At 53.7% G+C, this 22413-nt stretch overlaps 2 protein-coding genes across 3 annotated transcripts in view; one reads left to right on the forward strand and one right to left on the reverse strand.

Annotated features, from left to right (window-relative positions):
• LOC124226796 (protein CutA homolog) overlaps positions 1-4460 on the forward strand; it is a 22157-nt gene extending 17697 nt beyond the window's left edge. The window contains exon 7 of one of the 2 annotated variants that reach the window (XM_046640544.1): positions 4435-4460. The gene's annotated coding sequence lies outside the window, so the exon portion shown is untranslated. Of the gene's footprint in view, positions 1-155; positions 963-4434 lie in introns of those variants that run through there. The other variant, XM_046640535.1, reaches the window with a different exon arrangement.
• On the reverse strand, positions 2030-22405 carry PHF19 (PHD finger protein 19). The gene is made up of 15 exons (XM_046640497.1): positions 22048-22405; positions 19435-19635; positions 18851-18932; positions 15827-15922; positions 15254-15354; positions 14579-14727; positions 12826-12921; positions 12018-12086; positions 11696-11816; positions 10073-10140; positions 8640-8801; positions 7963-8050; positions 7106-7191; positions 6004-6099; positions 2030-4683 (listed from the first exon to the last, which is right to left on the reverse strand). Exons 2-15 carry the CDS (start codon positions 19618-19620, stop codon positions 4341-4343), a joined length of 1743 nt encoding a protein of 580 aa, XP_046496453.1. The 5' UTR covers positions 19621-19635; positions 22048-22405; the 3' UTR covers positions 2030-4340.
• Positions 22406-22413: the final 8 nt, after the last annotated feature.

Consider the following 22413-nt stretch of genomic DNA (forward strand, 5'->3'; position numbering starts at 1 on the left):
ATGTGGGATGCTACCTCAGCGTGGCTTGATGAGCGGTGCTAGGTCTGTGCCCAGGATCCGAACTGGTGAAACCCTGGGCCACTGAAGCAGAGCGCGTGAATTTAACCACTTGGCCACGGGGCCGGCCCCAGGAAATAAATGTTTTTTGTATACAGAATCCCCAGAAAAATCGGTTGAAGAAATGAGAAGAGGCATTATAATTATCCATGAATACCAAAGCCTAAAAGCATAGAGAAGTTACTGGCTTGAAGGGACTCACCTTCATCAAATAAAAAACAAGAGCAAGAAACACTAACACGTGGAGTTGAAGGTTCAGACAACCAGGACAGGAGCATGCAGGAGAGAAATGGGTACCATCTCCTCAGTCTGGCATGTGATCGCTGCCCTGTCATACGTGTGTGTGTCGGTAGCCCTGTCTGCTGCAAACCGTGAGTTATTCTTGCCAATGCAGTAAGTTTATACACTGCTTTAGTATACTTCACACAAATCCTATCAGCGGTATTCCAAGAAATAGGCTTTGGAAGCAAAATAAATTCTCAGTTTGGCAATTTTGACACATGACCCTGTGTACTGTTAACCCTGCTAGGATATGTGAATGTTAGCGTTATTTGAATACTATCCAATAAGGTTCCCTGGCATTTTCTAGTGTTTAAATATTCCCTATAGGCCACAGTTCTCTGTAACTACTACTGAGCTTAATATGCCTGTTTGTTAGACACACAGTTTTCAAATATCTACAATGGGGAAAGCGCCGGAAGAATGAAGTATTTTAAGAGTAACTTATGATTGAGGGAATTTTTGAGAATGCTAATTTCTTGCTCCTACATTCCAAAGGTAAATATTTGTTGTAAGTTTGTAAACACTAACCTAGGCCACAGAGAACCAGGCACTCCAGCCTGGGGAGGACCACAGAACTTGCACTAGAACCCAGGCCTGACACCTTGTGCCATTCACTTTTCATTCCATTCCATTGTTTCAGCTCCAAGAGTACCCCCCCCCCCCCCCCCCCCCCCCCCCATTTGTGGTTTTGTTCCCAGGGCATTTAAAAGGTTGAAGTAGAAAAAAGTAGGAGTCATAATCAAGATTTTTTTTTTTAAAGATTGGCACCTGAGTTAACAGCTGTTGCCAGTCTTTTTTTTTTTCCTTCTTCTCCCAAATCCCCCTCCAGCACATAGTTGTATGTTCCACTTGTAGGTCCTTCTGGTTGTGCTACATGGGACGCTGCCTCAGCATGGCCTGACATGTAGCGCCATGTCTGTGCCCAGGATCCGAACCGGCAAGACCTTGGGCTACCGAGGTGGAGTGCACGAACTTAACCACTCAGTTAATCAAGATTTTTAAGGGCAGACGTTAACATTCGGGGGGATTACATCTTACTTCTGAAATGGCTTAATTCAGTTGTATCTATGGCCTTCACCTCACTATAGCTTTCTCCTATGCTTTCACATCTCATATTTTCCTCTCTCCGGACTGCCCCAAATTTAGAGTTTATTTACAGTAATAATCCATCACATTTATACGTGAAGGGTTCCCTCTCAACACCTGGCATCTGAAGGGTGAGGAAACTGAAGCAAAGGAAGCTGACTGGGTGGCACAGGTTTTAACTAGCAGAGCCAGGCCTAGAACTCATTTCAAATCTCTAGAAATGTATGCCTGTGTGCACTGAGTAAAGTTTTATAGTGTCCATATTTAAATATGTTAATAGGGTCAATTTCTAAGTTCATTTCCCATCTTGTAATTCTCTGTGATGCTCAACTAATGTTTTTTGCCCTCGTGGGTCACGTACTCACAATAGAAAAAAGGTTCCACATCCTCTGGGCGGTAGGGGTGAGAATACTGCTGAGAGAATGTGGTAGGCAGTGGTAGGAGTAGCATGGTGGCCCGAGAGAGGGTGGGGTCCTGCCGTTCCTCCTCAGTTTCCAGGGAAGCAAGACCAGAAGCCAGAGCCAGTTCCTCCTGCTACCCAACAGCTGACAGTTCACTCAGAGGAAGACAGGCAGTTTTTCAAAGGGCGCTTTTAAATTGTAAGTCATACACATTAATTATAACTTTAATATAACAAATGTTATTAAAAGCAGCAATTCAAAACCATAAATCTTTTTGAAGGTGCACAGGGTTATAAGGTCAGTTGGCAGTAATGCAGCTATTATCTTGTATGAATGAAATGCTGGGGTGTGGAGTCAGGGTGACCTGGCCAGGTCTTATGCCGACTTCCCAAGTGGGGAAGACACCCTTTCCCTCCTTCCCCCTCTTCAAGTCCAGAGCCTTTCTGGAGCCAGAGTTGAGAAGGTACAGATGCACTGTGACAGGCCTTGTTCATCCTGTGCTTTCTAGAAGCCTGGAAAGCAGACCTGGGAGGTTGCTCTGCTCTCTGAAGCCAGGCAGGAAGCCACAGATTGGATCCCAGGGCCTACATCCATGCTAAGCTGGAGGCTGGCTTCTCAGCTCCTCTTCCACCTGGCCCCAGGAGGAGGCTTTAGTGGCAGCAGCTGTGGGGCTGAGAAGGGGGAGGACTGGGCCCAGCTCCAGCTGGTCCTTGCCTGGGCCATGCCAGGGAAGCAGAGGGAAGTGGGTGGGCTGCACACAGGAGATGAGGTCCCATTTGAAAGGCACTGTAGGAGCTGAGGCTTGAGGCAAGGGACATCTGAACTATCTCAGGGCCCCCTGGAGGCTCACAGTGGGGAGGGGTCAGCCTGATAATGGAAAAACCAGCTCCTCAGGCCCGCTGCCACCCCGTCACTGTTCATCCACCTTCGCCTTGCAGCTGGCAGCCTACAAAACTCAGCCAAGCTAGAGGCCACAGCGGCAGTTGGCAAGGCTGGTCCCCATCTGGTGCACCCCCTCACCCCAATTCAAGGCACTTCTTTCCATTTTCCAATCAATGGAAAGTTTCTAATATCTCTGGAAGCAGCAAAAATGAGGGGTCCCCTCCCCCTCCCATTTTTGGTTTCCCTCCAGATGGGTATGGGTTTAAATGTTGGTTCTAAGAATTATATTTATACTCCCACTGACAAAGGCTTCCCTTTGAGGGGACTGAATGACACAGGCCCCTTAAAAATCCCAACCTGGCCCAAAAAAGTGATTGTCAATATCAGGGTGGGGCAGGGGATAAGGAAGAGGGTATGTCCCCTGTGCTTCCCTATGGGGTCAAAGCTGGTTCACGGGCTGAAAGAAGGGGCAGGAGCTGGACTTTCACATTTAGTTGCAGGACATGGCCCCTGGAAGAGGGCCAAGGGAAAGCCAAGGGCAGGAGCCAGGCTGGCACTGGAAGGAATGTGTGGCTGTGTGTGTGTGTGTGTACACCTGGAGGCTGGGGGCCACATGTGTGTGCCTGGAAAGTGAAGGCACACATGTGGATGGAAGCTTATATGTGAGTGAGTGTGTATTATTCAGCTGTGGGTGTGGTGGGTCGGGGGTGGGAGGCCTAGGAAACAGTTTGAGGTTAAGCATGACATGGCTCCCTTCCCTCCCACTTCCTCTCCCGTCCCTCAGGTTTTCAAGGCCCCCTCTAGTCCAGCAAGGCCAGGCTCAGCTCCATGGCAACTAAGAGGGAGTGTGGCCAGGAAAAGGAAAACTTCTGGGACCTCAGAGGCTGACAGCAGCCATCACTCTTAGCCTTAATAATTGGGCTCTGGTGCTGGTACCTTCTGAGGCAGAGACTCAGCCTCTTCACTTCTCAGATCCTGAGAGTCCCAGGGTCTCTGCCACACAGGCTTTCACAGGGGCGTTGGTGTTCTCCCACCCTCACCACCTCTTTTTGAGGGCAGGGGGAGTGGCAGGAAGTGGGAGAGAAAAGCACCGCGGGCATCTTCGTATCCACCTTCACCCATTCTCTCTCAGAGGTTCCTGTTCTCAGAGTGTGGTCCCTAGGAGGACAGGCTGCCCATGGGTCTGGTGTGAAGGACATCCAGTGGAGGGACAGCCATGCGCACATAGGGTGTGTAAACACAAACCCAAAAGGGGTGAGGGAGGTAAAGGGACACAGAATTGGGGACAAAGAGATTCAGGCCTCGGGAGAAAGGGTCATAGAGCCGGGGGAACACAAATTCAGAGGAACAGATGAACAGTTGGAGGGAGTGTGGAGTGTGTGGAGACACCGAGAAATAGCCAGCGGACCTTAGAGACACAGGCAAAGGGGTGATGAGCCTGAGACGGCCCGAGAGCAGAGTGGGCACAGCAGAGAGGCGCAGGCCCTGGCCTGGTGGGCAGGCAGGCAGGGCTTTTTGCCAGGCACTGTCCTGCTTCCCTCTCCCACCCCTGCCTGGAGAGAACTGGGGAGCCTGTGGCTTCCACTGTCTCTCCTTTGGTTTCCAGGGCTCCTGGCATCCCCTGAGGGCTCGTCAGTAAGGGGTGGTCCCTTCCCACTCCACCAGGTACTGAACCTTGCCCTCGGGCGTGACCCTCCGAGCCAACACCTGGTACTTCTCCCCACAGGCCAGCCGCCCAGCTGCGCCAAAGTAGTTGGTGATGGATGACTTGAGGTGGGACAAGGAAGAGTCGTCTTCACTGATGCTCTCAAATGTGTGGCTGTCGATGCCTTCGTCTGGCCGCTCAGGGCCTGAAGCCCCCTCTGCACTGCTGTCCGAGGGGCAGCGTCCACCCAGCTCAGCTGCCCGCCGCTTTGCCCGCAGTGGCATGTATGCTTTGGCTGCCAGTTTCCTCTTGCGGCTGCCCACTGTCCGTCTATATCAGGAGGGGAAGAGAAAGATGATGGGCATGAGATGGAATAATCCTAAGATGTCCCTCTCCCTGAGCACTCTCCTGGGCAACAGGCCCTGGGCCCTGGGCATGGACTATCTCTCTGGATCCTCACAACAGCCATGGGGAGGCTCCAGAGAAGCCTTCAGCTGCAGAGTGGCAGAGACAGGACTCAAACCTAGGTGTGTCCAGCTCTAGGCACATGTTCCTTATATTGAGACTCTCAGCACTGCACAAGTCCAGGGGCAGCAGTCTCTGTGCCTCCTGAAGTCGCGCAGTGCAGAGGCCCTGCTTATCCCAGCTTGTCCCTCACCTGGGACTCATTTGTATCTAGGTGAGTCAAACGGGGGTAGGATGGAGGTTACAGACTGAAGTACCTTTACCCCATAGCCTGGATTGGGGACAAACATGCGTGTGTGCATGTGCACCACACACGAACAGAAAGAGGCAGAGGTGGTAGAGAAAAACACACACACAAGAAGAGGTACACATTCACAGATGCTTAGAAACAGAAACCAAGACCTGAAGAGCTGGTGAGAACAAAGAAACAGGAAGAAATAAATGAAAATACAGAGGCAACAGCAGAGAAAGACACTGAGACTGAGATGTTTGGAGGCAGAGAAAGATTCCCAAGACACACTTCTATGGGCATTATACTTTTATTCTATTTTTGCAAGGGCCTCAGATATCCTAAAATACACAGTTAAAGGAGCCTCAGAGTTCAGAAGAATTCATGGATGTGCTTTGCAGTTTCACCCTCCCTCTGCTGCTGAAGACGAACTTGCCAATCAGGCTGTACCCTGAGCTAGGCCCCAGGGTTTTCTGTTCCCTCTCCCAGACCCTATGCCCTGCAGGATGCCATTTTCCCTCCATCAGGCTTCCAAATCAATGGTTCGTTTTTTTAGAGACCTGGAAGATTGACACTAGATTCAGACAGGCAAGAACCAGGGCCAGGGGGCCCTGCAGTCAGAGGCACAGACATGCAAAATCATGGTGTGCAGAGGCCAGGACCCCAGAACGAGAGAACTTCTGGTCAAACCTCCCCAAAACTGGAATTACCCAGTGAGAAGTGTCCCACCACCTGTGCAGCAGGTGAAGAGGAGTGACCTGAATGTTCATACTCAGCCCCTCTCTGAACGCCCATGACTCAGAACCAGAGCGTCCTGGACCCAGACTTAGAACTGCAGAAGACCAGGTCCCTCAGCCTGAGACTCACATGCACAGAATGAACGCCATGTCACAGAAGTGGAAGGTGGAGGGGCTGGGGGGATGAGGGAACTTGAGTCACACTGCCAGGAAGCTTACCTGGAGTCATAGGAGAGGCTGGTGGAAGCGGAGCCAGAGGTGCTGGCGGCATCAGTGGAGTCCACATCTGAGAAGAATGTCTGGCCTGAGCTGGCACTGAGAGGGAGGAGTGGGTGAGCCTGCTGTTGGCCTCGGCACCCCTTGAGACCTTCCCGGTTGTATCTCAGCCCCTTGGTCATGCATCCTTCGTCCCAGCAGAGGCCCGCGTTCCCATTGCGGAGCTTCCTGCCACCACCCCTCAGCTGCTGCCTCCTCTCTGCCTGTCCGTTTTCTACTCATCCAGCCTTCAAAGTCCAAGGAGTCAAGAAAGCCTGCCCTGACCACCCTCCCCCGTGGCGATATAAGCACTGGTGACAGTAATTAAAGATAATTAATGAGCAAGATCCCAGACACTTGTGCAATGCGTACAGGCCCAAAATGCTTTCATTTACAGTATCCTGTTTGAGTCTCCTAGCAACCATGCAGAAACAGGTGAGGAGGGTCAGAGAGATTGAAGAATTGAGCTGAAGTTATACAGCTGGTAACCAGGAAGTAGGGGCTGGACCCCAGGTCTGTCTGAAGCCCTTGCTGCCTCCATGGCTCCGGGAAAGCAAGCATTAAAGGACCTTTCATAATTGTGGAAATAAAACGATGGAATACACAGTCCTTCCCTTGGGCGTATCAAGCGTGACAGGCGGTGGGACTACACAGGAAGCATCCAGCACAGCCTGGGGAGGGTGAGTGAAGGCTTCCTGGAGGGATGTGAATGTGGGATGATCACAGGCATTTTGGTACCAGGAGTGAGGCAGGGAGAAGCTGGAGAGGTAGGGAGGGCCCCGGCAAGGCGGGCCTTGAATGCTGCTCTGGGGAGCTGTCCTTGGGAGCCCTGGAGACTACAGCAGGGGGATGTTTTGCTGAGAGTTCTGCAAAGACCTTTTAGGCAGCTTACGCAATATGGGCTCTTTTAACTGGGATAACCCCCAGGGAGCTCCCACTCCCTCAAAAGGCTTTCTGCTTCCCCCCTCCAGAGCCTGCCTTCACTGCTGGGGAATGAGGTGATCTTCCCCGCCTGATTCCATCCTAGTCTTCAGAGAGACCTCTCTGCTGGGACCCTCACTGTTACCTTTTTAAACTCTGAATTTCATCCAGCGTGAAATCAAATATGCTGGCCAGGTGGTGGTTGGTGCTCCAGGCCGAGGTAAAGTCGCTCTGTGGACACAGAGGAAGGAGGGTGGAGGGTTGGTCAGTGAGCATCAAATCCTCCTCCCACAAACGCCCTTCTCCCCGCTGAGGGCCACCCAGGCTGCCCGCTGGTCGAGCCAGGGCTTCTGAGGGCTGGACCCTCCCAAGGGTAAGACTTGCCACTTCCTCTTTATTCCCAGTCCTGACCGAGAGGCCAGGTCACACTGGTTCTAGTCCTGGCTCCGTTTCTACCTGACTGTATGACCTTCCCATCTCTGGGCCTGTCAGCTCAACTGCAAAATGTGAACAAACCCCTGGCTGTGCTTCACTCTTAGAGGTGTCAGGAAGCACAACAGGATGAAGTGGTGGTGGTAAAAGGGCCTCGTAAACTGTGAAGTGCTGCGGAGATGTGAGGCGCTGCTAATACTGCTGCCCACAGGGAGGGCTTCAGTGAGGATGCACGGCTACTGAAGAAGGGGAGAGATCGGGAGCCCTGGTCCTAGGCTGGGCTCTGCCACTGCCCCTCCCTGGCCCTCAGTTTCCCCACCTGGACACTGGGGGCAAGCATACTGCATACCCTTGCCCCCTGCTTTGGGTTCTTGGGAGAACGTGGGGGATAAGGGAGTGGTCTTGCAGTGCCTGGCTTTTCCTTGTTTAGCTGTAATAGGAACTGGCTTCTCCTTTAAGGGACATGGGAGAGTCCCCTGGGCCTTGGGGGACTTAGTTTTCTGCACAGGAATCCCTATTATGTGCTGACCCTGCATGTGAAAGTGGAGAGTAAGAAAACAAGAAACTAACACTGGGAATAGCATCTTCCAGCAAAAACTTTGATCTTTTTCTTCTATAAACTCGCCTTTTCTGCTGCTGGAATTCGTGAGGCAACAAACTGTGGAGACAGAAAAGGGAGAGGATGGCCCAGTCAGAGCCTGAAGGCCCAGAGGTGGCCCAGAGGGACGAGAGGCAGGGCTGGGGTCACAGCAGTAGGAGACCTGGGGAGGAGGTGGGGGTCCTCTGGGGCAGTAGGTGCAGAGGGTGTGGAGGAGGGTATCGGGGCAGAAAAGCGAGAAGGTGCCTCTCCAGACACATGCATCCAGATGCTCTGCCTCCCAATGCCCAGGATGAGGGGGCTCAGCTCAGCCAGGAGAGCTAGGGACCCCTTACACTCTGACTTCCCCTTCACCTCTCTGCCTAAGCCCTCATCTGGCAAGACTGGGTCCCATGATTTGCTTTCCCTCCAAGCAAGGTGATAAGGGGCTATGGTGGAAGGAGTCAGGGATGTGGGATAAAGTCCTGGCTCAGCCACTGACTGGCCCTTTCAGGGTGCCTCCAGCTGTGACTAGCTGGGTATCAGTCCTGCTTGCTCACTTGGATGCCACCGTAGTCTCTAGACCCACTGCACAGCCTGTCGGCTGGAGCTGGGAGCAGAGAACCCGAGGTCGGCTGCAGCCCTAGCCCCTGGGTCCCCAGGCACTGACCCAGGCTTGCTCTTTCCTTTCTTACGCAGCTCAGAGGAGGCGCCGTTCTCAGTGGGCACCAGGCCCTTGTCAGGCAGCAGCTTCCCTGGAGGGTTGGGCGGGACGCGGATGCGCAGGCGGAAGATACACTTCTTCTTCTTGATCTCCTTGCCACAGAGGAACCTGGGGGATACCAGGGGGAGGAGAAAGCTCTGGAGTCTGTTGGTCCATCCTCCTGGGGAGGAGAGTCAAGTGTTATAACTACCCTCTCAGCCTCCCTGGACCCAGAGTGGCCCATGGAGATGCTGATTCCTCAAAGCCTGTGGGATCAGGGGTCCCAGGTGGTGGCTGAGAATGTGGCTGGTGGCTCCTCCCTGTCCTTCCTCATGCATGTGTAGTTCTTGCTGCTCCTCTTCCTTTTCTTCTCTGCCTCAACCAGCCCCAAAACCCACCTCCTATAGGAAGGCCTTCTCCAGCTCCCAGTGAACCCCTGTGGTGAGACACTGGATTCTACACCATTCTGTTCTCTGGTCTACCCAAGAAGCTAGAAGCACCTCCAGGCACTTCCCTCATCCTTCCAACATTAGCTGAGCTGCCATGAGGCTGCAGAAGTGACTCAGTCACAGCCCTACCCTCAGGATACTGTCCAGGGGATGGCAAGAGGCCCCATGTACTCAAGAGTAGGGCTGTTTCTGGGTCCCAGACCATGAAACATGGACAAGAGAGTGGATACTCCTGTCTAGAGATGTCTGGAGAGATTTCACAGAAGCAGGGACCATGTCTTAGTCCTCACTGTGTCCTCAACACCTACACAGGGCTGACACAGAGCAGCAATTCAGTAAATAGTCGTTTATGGAACCAATGCCTGAAAGGGATTGAAGAGCATCCTAGGCAAAGCGAAGAGCATGAGCAGAAGTGCTGAGTGGGAGGGCAAAGGGTTCAGTACTGCTGACAGCCAGGGTGCATCAGGCAAAGGGCAGTGGCAGAAGGCATGGGCTGAGTCTGATCATAAGAGGCCTTGAATGCTGTGCTAGGGAGCCTGGGCATTCCCTGTGGTACTAGCAAGGGATATGTCAGCTGTGTGTGCTGAGAGAACCTCAGAAGTCTTGGTGGGAAGACATGGGTTGGGGACAAGTTAGAAGGCTGCGGTCCCTCAGTGGCTGTCCCAGAACCAGCATGAGGAGCCCTCAGAGATCAAGGGTGCAGCCTCCTGTGGAGCTGAGTCCATACCAAAATGTGTCAGGCCACTGGAGTGATCAGGGGAGGCATCGCAAAGGAGGTGGAGAGCTCCCTGGATGTTGAAGGATGGGTGGGATTTATCTAGTCAAAGAGAAGGGCAGGGAGACCCAGGTGGGAGCACAGCTTGAGCAAAGGCTATGAGGTAGGAGGATGCTTTAAACTGAAATCCCACCTGTCAGGGGCCCCAGGGCACTCCCCCACTTCCCTGCACGCACCGGCTTTTGTAGCTGTTCAGAGCGTTGAGGAGATGTGGTCCTCGGTCCGTCACGGGGGTGCTGGTGAGCTAAAGGGGAGCAGGCCAGCAAGACAGTCACACCCGGGCATGTGGCGTCTGAGGAGGCCTCAGGCCCTGTCCCCTCCCTCCCCAGTCTCCTGATGCTTCCGAGTCCTCCAGGTGAGGACCCCTGACTGATTCCATGATCTCAGACCAGTCTTTTCACCTCTCTGAGCTCACTTCCCCATCTGTAAATAGGGAGAATAACTCCTGTCCTAAATGTCATAAGAGCTTTAAAGACGTCCGTGCCTTTCACCCAGGAATGCTAGCCTGTGGAATCTATCCTACAGACATCATATGAAACATGAACAAAGCTTCATGTACAAAAATGTCCGCTGCAACACTGTTCCTAATGATGGGCAAAGACAAAAAATGGGAAAGAAGCTACACGCCCAACAGGGAGGAAATGAGTGAGTGAGCTCTGGGGGAAACCAACGCAGCCATTAGCAATGTGGATGAAAACTTTCCTAACATGGAAGAGTATTTATGATATGATGTAAACTGGAAAATGGATGATTTAAAGTTGTATATACTGTATAATCTAGGCCATGTAAAAAGAAAAAGTGGACGTAGAAAAGAGGATGGCAGGATACGCACCTAGGCATTAATAGCAGTTGTTTCTGGGTGGTGTCACGTGGGAGTATGGATGACTTTTTTTAAGTATACTTCCTTATACTTTTTGGTACTTTAAAAATTTTCTACCAAGAACATGTATCATTTTTTTATAAATCAGAAAGATTATTTAAAAAAAAATACCACCTCTGCCTATCTTTTAGAGCTTTATAATATGTATGTCTTTTATAAATTATTAAACACTGTAAATGAAGATATTATTATATCAGAAACTTTTGCCAAGCATAAGGGTTACCTTTTTTTTTTCTTTTTTAAATTCCTGTCTTGTCATAGAGGGATTTGGGGCAGTCAGTGGAGAAGACGCCTCCCTCTGGGTGTGGTGGAGAGGATTCTAAGGGTGTCATTAGGGAAAAGGGGTCATAGCCATACTGTGGAAGTGGTGGGGAAGGCCCTGGCTCCAGTCCCAGCTCAGCTCCAAAGCTGTGCTGACCACTGGCAAGTCAGCCTTCTCCTCTGACATCCTGAATGTCTCTGGTTTGTTACTTCACTCCGTGGATCCCAGGCTCCCAGGCCCCCAGGTGACCACTTCTGCTGTTCAGAGTAGGACCAGCAGGGGGCAGGCCCAGTTCACTTTCCATTCTAGCCAGGTAATCTGGAGTGGGTCAAACCTCTGTAGAGAGCCCAGCTCCTACCAGATTCGACCTCAGCAACCAGCAGCTGAGTTGGTGAGGCCCTAACCCGCCCACTGCCAAAACCTGGGTCAGGAAGCCCTTTGGAGGGCACAGGCTCAGAGACCTGGACTCAGGCTCTGGGTCTTTGTTCCAGCCAGCAGCCCTCCGAGACAGGCAGGATTGCTCAAGAGTAAGCACTCAAGACCTAGTTCCTACTCTTGGCTGTGTGACACTGGGCAAACTCCCCCCCTCTCTGGACCTCGGTAATCCCACTGTGGAATGGACTCCTGCCATTCGGATGTCCCAGTGGTACTGCATACCTTGCCAAGCTGCAGGAGCTCCCAGTGGTGGTTGACAAAGGCCAGAATCTCCTCAAAGTCAAAGTACTTCTTCTTGCTCTGCACTCCCAGGTTGTAGAGGGCCAGGTGAACCACGTCCACCCTGGGCAAGGGGGCGGGGAGGTGGGGCTGAGGTGAGGCGGCAGCCTGCTCAGCCAGGGCTGGAGCCTCCTGGGTCAGGGCTGAAGGGCAGGGGCAAGGCTGGGACCTAGTGGCTGGAAATGGAATTGGTCCCAAAGGAAGGGGTAAGGGGAGGGTTGGAGAGAGGACAGGGGTGGGCCTGGGCAGAGCCCCACCCTCTCACCATCGCAGGGGCAGCCTCTCGATGTACTCTGGGCCCTGGTTACACACGGAGCAGAAGAACAGGTAGAACCTGTGGGTGGGTGGAGAGGGGGCCTGTGGTGGAAAGGGCTCCGACACCTCACCCTAGTCCAGCCCCTCTCTCCCCACTCAGTCAGCGTTGTTCTCATTCCTAGGACTCGTGGTCTCTGGGGGGGTAAGGACATGACAGGACAGGGACCAAGAAATACTCCCCTACTCCTCTAACCCCTACCTCAGCCTCCTTCCCAAATGTCATTGTCCTGGAGCGTGGCTGAGATCAGAGAGAGTGAGCTGAGCTAGGCTGAGCTGCAGTGGTCACCCTCTTCCCTCTGAGACACACACACACACTCACAAATGACATGAGGCACAACTCAGAGACACATAATATCAGGTGTGACACACAGAAGCCTTCCATTAGCTCAGCCCCATTGGTTAGAAGCCAGCTCAAGTCATCCATTTCCCCAGTGGCTCCCACAACAACCCTAGGCAGGGATGGGGCAGGGCCTATGTCACTTCCCCCTTCCCCAGACATTTAAAGAGACCGGGGCTTAGGGAAGGTAGGGCTTTGTTTAAGGTCCCCCACAAGTCAGTGGCAACTGGGGATGTGGTCCAGAATGTTCTGCTACTGGGAAGGCCTCCCCTACCCTGAGCTGCCTACCGTAGACAGGTACACACCATCATAGACCCCCACTTGTCTAGGGCCTGGCAGGCAATCTGAAGGAGTTGCTGCTGCTGTCCCCTCTTCCCCCCACCTCATCCTCCAGGCTGAGCTGGACCAGATTAGCACCTACCGGTCTCCAAACATCATGGGCTCATTGAGGCACTGGGTGCAGGCCTCGTGGAACCACTGCCTGCACCGGTAACATTGCAGCATCCGAAGGTACCATCTGGAGAGCCAGAGGAGCCAGGGTCAACCAGGCATGAGCCTCAGCAACCTTTCCCAGCACAAACTCGCCCTCCCCCAGGGCGAAGGGAAGAGAACTCACAGTTACTGAGCACTTAGGCTGTGCCAGGGGAGGTCCTGGGAGCAGGGCATATGTTCTCTCATTTGATCTCACCATCTGGTATAAGGCAGGCCACTGCCCCCGTTTTACAGCTGAGTCAGAGGTTAAAATGCCTTGCTCAAGGTCACTCAGGAAGCAAGTGGATGGTGATTCAAACCCTGCCTTCCTCACTTCAAAGCCTGTGCTCTTGAGCCATGCCCCACTGGAGCCCCCATCTCTGGACTGCACCCCACATACTGCTCCCAAACACCACTGACAGAGAAAGGTTTGCCCGGAGACCTCCTGGGAGGATAACGGCTCCTGCAGGCTCCATGGGCAGCACTACATCTGGTTTTCGTCACTTGGGACCCTGTCTACTCTATCAGGGGCATTCAACAACTATCCACTGAGTATGAATGAAGAGCAAAAACTATTATTTCCTTAATAACAGTCAGGTGTGGTCCATGGACCACATGCATCAGAATCACCTGGGGGGAGTCTAGGTTAAAATCCAGATTCCCTGGCCCACTCTAGACCAACTCAATCTTTGGGGGAGCCCCTGGGAGATGCATTTTTAACAATCACCTGGGGCACCTCCGCTCAGGAAGCATTGAGAACTACTGCCTTAATGCTGTAAGATCTTTATAAGCACCTCTTCATCTGTTATCCCATAGGCTTCCCAACACCCAGGGGAAGTTGATGGGGCTGAGGTTATTAATCCCACGAGAGATGAAGTAATGCAAGCAATTTGTCTGAATTACCCAGCTAGGCTATAAGCACAGCTTCCTGACCCCTCGTGCTTGTCAAGAGAGCTTGGAGCTGAGCTTCAGGACTCCGGGGGTGCCTCAAGGCTGAGTTTCCTGAGGACAGACATCCCCATCTCTAACTTCTGTGGTTCCTCCCACAATGTGTGGCGCAGTCAGCCCAAAGGAGCAGGCTCAATCGCCATGGCTCGAGGCCAGCAGGGAAGGAAAAAATCAAAGACTCCTGCCCTAGAGCCAGGGCAAGAATCCCGGTCACAGCATCCCCGCATCTGACCTGCAGCCCCTGCCTGCACACCTCCAGGGAAAAGATCTCACCAGTAGCCTGTTTCATTGGCTCTGACAACAGGGAGGTTTATCTTAACTTTGTGCGCCACCAGTAACAGCTCACATTTATTAACAAGTACCAGGCACTGTGTGAACCTGTATGTGAATTATCTTAATCGGGCTCTGCTCACAACCACCCTATAACGGGAGAACTATTATGAGACGTGAGACTCAGGGGCGGCACAGCTGTTAAGGGGTTCGGAAGAGCTGGACACCGGGGCCAAGCTCTCTAACCGCTCAACACTTCCTTCTTTTCCACGGGGACCCTGCCGGAGAGCGCTAGACTCGCCATCTCGAGCCCCGCCCTCGGGCTCATCGCCGCGGCCCAAATATTCGGGCTCTCCACTTGAGGTTCCTCTCCCTCAGGCCCCACGCCACAGCCTTACCTTCAGGTCCGCCCCCGTTGGGCCCACCCGCCTGCCCCGGCGCCCAGACCTGCCCCGCCCCCTTGGGGCCCCGCCCCGCGGCCTTACTCTCCAGGGCCGCCGCAGTAGCAGTAGCATTGCTGCTGGTTGGTGCGGTGGGGCGAGTCCCACTCGAGCTCCTCGGGCTGGTAGGACAGCACCATCTTCACAGCCTGCAGCGTCCTGGCGATGGCGCCCTTCTTCAACGCGCCGCCTTTCTGCGGGGAGATGAGGGCACGAGTCACGGGGGGGCGGGGGGGTGCGGGGCGGCTGGGCCACAGGTGTCAGCACAGGACCATTGAGGAAAATGCCGACCAGGGGAACCCGCAGATATTCCAGTGTAGTCAGAAACAAGGAGCTTTTTGTCATCAATCCCAGATCCATCCTCTCTATCCCAGAAGGATCTCTATTAGTAATAGTATTAATAGTAATAAGCGCAACAATAATAACCAATATGTATCGAGTGTGGGCGCTTACATGCATTCTCTTATAATAGCAAAGCACCATTTATTGGGGGCCTCCTATTCCTGATGCCAAACTCGTTTCCGTTTGACAGCTGAAGAAACAGGCTCAGGGAGGCTAAGGAACCTGGCCAAGGACACACAGCTGGTAAGTGGCAGTGGCCCTGTCTGCCTCCAAAGCCCAGGCTCTGTGACAGGGAGTCAGGCCTGAGTCCAGGGAGTCTCTGGCCTTCTGGATTGGAGGAGGGGGGAGAGACAGGGACTGGAAGGATGGAGGGCTCACCCGCACAGCCAGCGCGAAGATGCATCGTCGGCAGAACCAAGGTGTGAGCAGGGGCCGGTCGGCACTGCCTGCTATGGGGATGTGGCACTGCTGATGGTAACCTATGGCAGGGGAGGGGTGGTGAGTGCCCATGAGGAAGCAGTGGCCGAAGGCCAGTCAGCCCAAAGGCGGCAGGGAGTTGTGTGCCTGCCAGCTGCCAAGGACTGGCTGGCGACGCTCACCAAGGCAGCCAAGTTGATATCCAAGCAGGCGACTCAAAGACAGCCTGGGCTCCAGTCGGGGAGGCACAGGTCTGGCTTCAGCCTTTGTGCCCCCTCTCTCCCAGCCATCCTCTCCACCCAGGGGGGCTCCAAAGTGCAGAACTTGTCTCACTTTCCAGAAGCCCCAGCTCTCCCCAAGGGTCACCTCCGTGGGCCCTCATTCCCAGAGACTGGCCCACTGTTACTCTGGAGCTCCAAGAGAAACAGGAAGCCAGCTGAGGCCCCAAGAGTCTGAGGCAGTGCCCGGCGGGGGCCAGCGTGGGGATGGGGACCCACAGGTCGGGGCCTTCTCAGGGCTGCTCATCTCACTCACCCAGGCCACATTTCCCACAGATGAGGATCTCATTCAGTGGCCCCGATGTCTTCCCCAGGCAGATGTTGCACTTGGGCTCCTCCCCTGGAACACCAGCTGAAAGAGGGAGAGAGGCCCTCTAGGGTCAGGTCAGGTCCCAGGAATCAGAAGAGTTTGAAATCACATTCCAGGTGCTGGGCCTAGCACTCGGCCCCATATGCCAACTCATTAACCCTCCCCCACCACGCCGGGGTGCCTATGGTCAAACCCCATTCTGAAGACGGGGAGCTCGAGGCTCAGAGAGGTTAAGTCCCTTGCACAGCTAGTAAGTAGGAGAGGCGGGATTCAAACCCATAGCTGTTTGACATCAAATCCTTTGTTCTTTTGGCTGTGTCATGCTGCCTCTCCTGCCTGATTTAACTTGATTTGTTAAACAGTTTTTTATGTTAAATAATTTTTTTTTTAAAGATTTTATTTTTTTCCTTTTTCTCCCCAAAGCCCCCCGGTACATAGTTGTATATTCTTTGTTGTGGGTCCTTCTAGCTGTGGCATGTGGGACGCTGCCTCAGCGTGGTTTGATGAGCAGTGCCATGTCCGCACCCAGGATTCGAACCAGCGAAACACTGGGCCGCCTGCAGCGGAGCGCATGAACTTAACCACTCGGCCACGGGGCCAGCCCCTATGTTAAATAATTTTTTAAAACTTTATTTGGGGATAATAATAGCCAGAATGTTATAATGAAACTCCATGTTCTCACCTACAGTTACAAAGTCTTGGCCAATCTTGTTTTGAATATATTCCCCCCATTTCCCCTCCTGTATTATTTTGAATCAAGTCCTAGATACTCATTTTCCATAAATATTTCAGTATGTATCTCTGAAAGATTAGGACTCTCTCTTTTTTTAAAACATAAGACAGAGCCTTTACTGCACCTAAAAATTAAGAATAATTTCTTAATTTCAACAAATTCAGTTAGTGTTCACATTTCTAATTGTCTCAAATAAAAATGTCATGACAATGTTAAGTCTGTTCAATAGCTTTTAAACTACAGCTTCCCTATCCATCTCCTTCTTTCTTTGCATTTTTTGGGGGTTGAAAAATAAATATGGATTTATATGTGAAAGGTTTCAGAGAATAAATTAAATACATTTTAATGTGTGTTTCTGTCTAATGTCCCCCAGCAGACTGAAAGTTCTGTAAAAGGCAGAAATGGTATAGGGGCTGGCCCCGTGGCCGAGTGGTTAAGTTCGCGCGCTCCGCTGCAGGTGGCCCAGTGTTTCGTTGGTTCGAATCCTGGGCGCGGACATGGCACTGCTCATCGAACCACGCTGAGGCAGCGTCCCACATGCCACAACTAGAAGGACCCACAACGAAGAATATACAACTATGTACTGGGGGGCTTTGGGGAGAAAAAGGAAAAAACAAATCTTAAAAAAAAAAAAAAAAAAGGCAGAAATGGTATCTGTTCATCCATGTGTCCCCGGGACCTCAAACAGAGTGTGGTACATAACACGTGTTCAAGATGTGTTTGTTGAGTAAATGGTCTCCTGCCTCTTATTCTTGAATATGCCCCAGAAGGGGGTGCCCACCATGGGTCTCAGTAAGTCCTCATTGGCTTAACGGAGCAATGGATCAATGACTACAGCGGGCTCAGCCTTGAACTCTCATCCTGGGAGACACCGGAAGGGCTGCTGTCCTGCCCATGGGCAGCAGTTATCCGGCTGGGGAGACACACCGTTCCCCACATGAGCACAGCAGCACCTCAATGTGCCTGGTGCACAACAGCCTTCCACTGAAGGTCTTCTCACCAGCTGGCTCCCTCTGCTTTCAATACGAGGGTAACCCAGGAGAGGAGACCCTCACTGCTTTGGATCTTTACATAATACATTTAGGGTGAGAAGGGCTTGGAGAAAAGTCAGTCTGCATCAGCCACAGCATCTTGCAGAAAGGGGCAGTTCAGAAGCTCCACTAACTGGTGGCCTTCTGTGCCGCTATTTGGCAGGCCCCTTGAAATCCTCTCTTATGGTAACAAATTCTTTAGAAACTGCCCCTCTGTAACTCAGTAGCACTAAGCTGGGCACTTTACATGGATTATCTCATTTAACCACACGGTGAGGCCAGTACTTTCATTATCTCCCTTTTTCAGATGAAGAGACTGAAGTTCAGAGAGGTTACATCACTTGCCCAAGGATCTAGAATATGATCCAAGGGCTATCTGACCCTACAAGCTGCCTCTTCTTCCCGTACCACCATGTCTGTTCTCCTGTTAGAGCATAAAGGGCAAACAGCTTTCTTCTCTCATGGCAACTCTGACTGACCGGCGGTGGCTGCTTGGAGCTCCACGTTCAAGTACAGCAGTGTTGAGAATGACATACATCATTATATATACCAGATACATGACTGATTAGTGATGTCTGCCATGTCCATGGGAAAGGAGAATGGTGGCAAGAATGCCCCCGATTTGCCATCTCTGTAAGACAGTGTCAGCTCTCTGAGGGCAGGGAGGGGACCCAACCCAGCTCCCTTTCAACTTGGGAAGCTGGTCCAGCTCCATCCAGGCATGTCCATCTTCACCCTGCCTGATCCATCTCTGCTTTCTTGGTCTTTCCCCAAAGGATAGAGCTGCCTCTACTAGTTTTCTTCACGTGTTGATAGGGGACACTGTGCTCACATCTAGAGGTGACAAATCTGATTACCTGGTCCCCTCCCTGTTTCTACCTCAGACTGACTCACAACTTTGTGCAGCAGGAGAAGTCCAGAAGGAAGCAAACACAGGCCTGAGACCTATCCCAGCCATCCCGGCCCCTCCCTGAGCCACTCTCTCCATCTACCTGCCTCATGAGGTATGAGTACTCAAGGGGATGGCAGATGTCGTAAGTGCCTTTCCATGTAAATGCACCACTGGTAGTTTGATCATCTCAGGTGGCCATGGACAAGGCCAGATGCCAGGGGTACGAGACAGAAGGAGAGAAGGACAAAATGGAGGTGGAGGAGGAGAGAGAAGTGGGGTGGGCCAGGGGCGCATGAAATCTTCAGAATACTCACCATGCTGTATGTCCTTCCACAGGACCCAGTATTTGGAATTATCTTCAAAAGTCACAAGGCAGCTCTGCTTAGAACTGCTGACCTGGGGCAAGGAGAGGGAGGAGCAACGTGAGAAAGTAGCAGGGGAAAAGCCACTGGAACACGGTCTTCCTCTCCCACTTTTGTTCCTGCAGGACAGAGGGACTAGACCCACTCCTTGTGCTCCAGAAAGGAGCTAGGCTAGAAGGGCAAGGAGGATGTCAGTTCCTGGAAGGAGTGTGTGCCCAGTCACTGGAGTTGGACAGTCTGGGACTGGGGGACAGAACAGGCCAGATGATCATCCGTGAGCCTCTCCAACCTGATTTTGTTTTTTTTGTAGGCTGGCAGAACACTTTTCTAAAGAACTGGTTGGGTGATGTTGGTCCTAAAGATGGTGCCTGCAAAAGCAGACTCCAGGTCCTTCCACTGTCAGCTTTTGAGCATGAGGGACAAGAAGGGAATTTCCCAGCAATCCCACATCCTCCATCACCAGTCTGAGCCCTAGGCCAGAGGATGAGCAGAGAGATGCTGAGCCTGGGAACTGGGGCCAGGGAGGAAAGGCTTACCCTCTTGATCTTCCCGAGGTAATACAGTCCATCTGTCCACCGGCACAGCACATACTGGCCCTCCGTCAGCTTGGACATCAGGTCTTTGAAGTTGTTCTTGGCTTTTGCCAGGACCCCCTTGTTGGGGAGGTGGCTGGTGGCACCATAGGAGTCCCGAGTCCCTGGGTCCAGAGCTCGATTCTCCATCAGCTTCCACTGACACTGGAAGAGAAAGAACAGGGTTTTTACTCCTTGCTTCCGGCTTCAGAAGTCCATCAGGAGAAGGAAGGAGACTACCATTCATGTAACCCATGCTATCTGCTGGACACTTACACCTTCTCATCGGATCCTTGTGACAGCCCTGCAAGGAAGACATTATTTTTTCCATTCTACAGGTAGGGAAACAGGTTTGGCAAGGGGAAGTGGCTAGTGGGTCAGAGGCAGAGCCATGGTTCATAATCAGGTGAGCTGATTCTAAATCCTGCCTCTCTTCCCACCCATACTATGCTGTCTCCTAAGGAAAACGCATCTCTCAACCAACCGCAAAGCAAAGTCTCCCTGCCCAGGGTGCCTGAACCACACTCTCTGGCTGGGGAGCCTGAGGCTTTATCCCATAAGCAAACATACTCCATGTTGTCTGAGTGGAGGGCCTTCTCCAGGGGAGCAGCGTGAAGTCTTTATCCCCTACCCCTGCCCTGAGAGCTGGCCGGGGAAAATTCACCCAGAAAGGTAAACTCCTGGGTGGCCTGTTAACTGGTATAGCCTTGGCCATCCGTGTCTTCAGTAATCCCCTTTTCTGTTCTCAATAATGGGGTGATTTAATGGAAACCAATTCTGGGACATTTAAACTCACTTAGGCTTTTGCTCAGATGCAAATTTGCTCCAAGCAGTTAACTCATCCCCATGCCACCCTCTCCACGCCTGTCTCTCCATCCCAGAAAATGTGCTGCTCCCCCATGGCTTTCTCTTCCTGCTAATGGTACTACTCTGGTCCCCAGAACCCCCAAGCATCTTAGATTTCTCCAACCAATGAGTTGCTACAGTCGGCCAACTTCAAGCACACTGCCTTTTGGCATTGGCCCCTCTCTTCCGCTCTCTGTCCTGGTCTGAGTTCAGGCCTCTCTTTGCCTAGGCCATCCATTCATTCATTCAATAACTGTTTCCTGGGCCTTGTGCTCACCCATGCTGGGCACCTGGGATGTGGAATAGCACCACCAGCGCTCAGTGCTAAACAGGCCGCTCCCTGCTCTCCCTGCTAGACTCTTTCACCAATTCCCACCATCTTATTCTCCCTTCCAGAAACCTGAGGCTCCCCAGTGCCTTCACAGGCATTCCAAGCCTTCCCCAAGGCCTCCACTTCTCCTCTCTGGGCTCACCTGGCTCCATGCCCCTCCACACACTCTCCACTAAGCCAAACACAGCCCTTTCTGTTCCCTGTACCCGCTACTCTGGTCCCCCCTGCTGTCTGCCATGGTGCCGGGCACCTGGTGTTATGATGATCCGCAGACAGGGAGAGAATCCTGTGTGTTTCTCCCTGTGAGTGGTGTGTACTCCTGTGAGATTGTTTGACGATGTCTACAGCAGCATGTCAGCAAGTATAGAAAACTAAATACATGTGTGTGCATGTCAGGGGCCCTGGGGCGGGCAGGGCACTGCTGGGGTCTTGGTTCCCCAGGAGGTGGCGCGGCCACGTCCCCCTCCACCCCCACGCCCCTCTTCCTCTCTTTTCTCCAGGGCAAAGCGCACAGGCGTTGGGGAGGTAGGCAGTCCGAATCCCTGCCTTCTCCCTGCCACCTGGCTCCCGGGCGCTGCGAGGTCCCCGCCCGCCGGGCCTGGGGCCCAGGCCGCGGCAGGTTCACAAACTGACACTTCCTCCCCCGCCGCGCCGTTGGGAGCGGGCCCGGTCGCCGCGCCCCCCTGGCCGGGCGGGGGCCCCGGGTGGCGGCCCCCCAACCCGCGCCTCCATCCTCCCGGAGCGGGCCCCGGCGGGCTGTGATTGGCTGATTCAAACCCATCTGCAAAGAAATGCCTGTTTGCGGGTTCCCGTCGGCGTCCAGTTCAAATCCGCGGCACCCGGAGCGCGGGGCCGGGCGGGGGCAGGAAGCAAGGATGATTCATGCGCCGGGGCCTCTCCCAGGGCGGCCGTTGGCTTTTTAAAAAGGGTGTTCAGGAGGGAAAAAAAAGCTTGCAGAAGAACCCCCTTCGGGTTCAAGCGCTCCTCTCTTCAGTCGCTCCGACGCCAAGCCTCCCCCATCCCACTCCTGCCGCAGGCTGACTTCGGACGTGAGCAAAATCCCAAACGCCCCCGTCGGTCTCCACCCCCCCGCCCCCCCGCCGCCCCCCAGCCCTCGAACAGAAAGAGTAAAGATTTGGGACAAGGGAATAGCGACCTGTCACCCACGCCCCCCAAAGGCTCGGGGACCCGGGCGGGGCTCCCGCCGCCCCGCGGACCCCGTTCACCCCCGTACATCCCCCACGCGCGCGACTCCCCAAGACTCCAACCCCCCCGCCCCCCGGAGGCGTTCGACCCGCCAAAGTTCAGGGAGATTCCGAAAAGACCGATGCGTACAGGGAGAGAAGAGTGTGGCGGGGAGTCCCCCAGCCAGGACGGGCAGCCTGCAGCGCTGAACTTACCGCGCGGCTGCGTGTCCGCCGGTCCCACTTGGAGTCTGGCCACCAGGCGCATCGGCGGCGGAGGCGGCTGCGCTCGGCCCGCGGCTGCCCGGCCGAGTGTCCGCCCGTGGGGCCGGGGTCGGGGTCTCGGCGGGGGCGGGGCGGGGCGGGGGCGCCGCGGGGGGGGGGGGGGGGGGGGGGGGGGGGGGGGGGCCGGGGCGCTCAGGAAGGGGCCCCCCGGGCGCGGGGCGCCATCTTTTTCGCGTTTTCCCGCGAATTATTGACGTCCCGCTTATGTAATTAGCGGGGGCCGCGCCGGCCTCGCCATTGGAGCCCGCGGCCGCGGGGCCCCGCAGCGCCGCCCGCCCCCGCCCGCCCCCGCGCCGC

This window comes from Equus quagga, chromosome 1 (genome assembly GCF_021613505.1).
Source record: "Equus quagga isolate Etosha38 chromosome 1, UCLA_HA_Equagga_1.0, whole genome shotgun sequence".
Taxonomy (NCBI): Eukaryota; Metazoa; Chordata; class Mammalia; order Perissodactyla; family Equidae; genus Equus; species Equus quagga.

Bases quoted from the DNA above. Each gene is read 5' to 3' on its own strand.
- PHF19 (XM_046640497.1), bottom strand. From the start codon at position 19,620: ATGGAGAATCGAGCTCTGGACCCAGGGACTCGGGACTCCTATGGTGCC. The intron at 12,922-14,578 runs GTAAGGCCGCGG...CTGGCTCTCCAG, and splicing joins TACTGCGGCGGCCCTGGAGA to ATGGTACCTTCGGATGCTGC. The intron at 6,100-7,105 runs GTAACAGTGAGG...CCTCCCTCTCAG, and splicing joins GAAATTCAGAGTTTAAAAAG to TGCCAGCTCAGGCCAGACAT.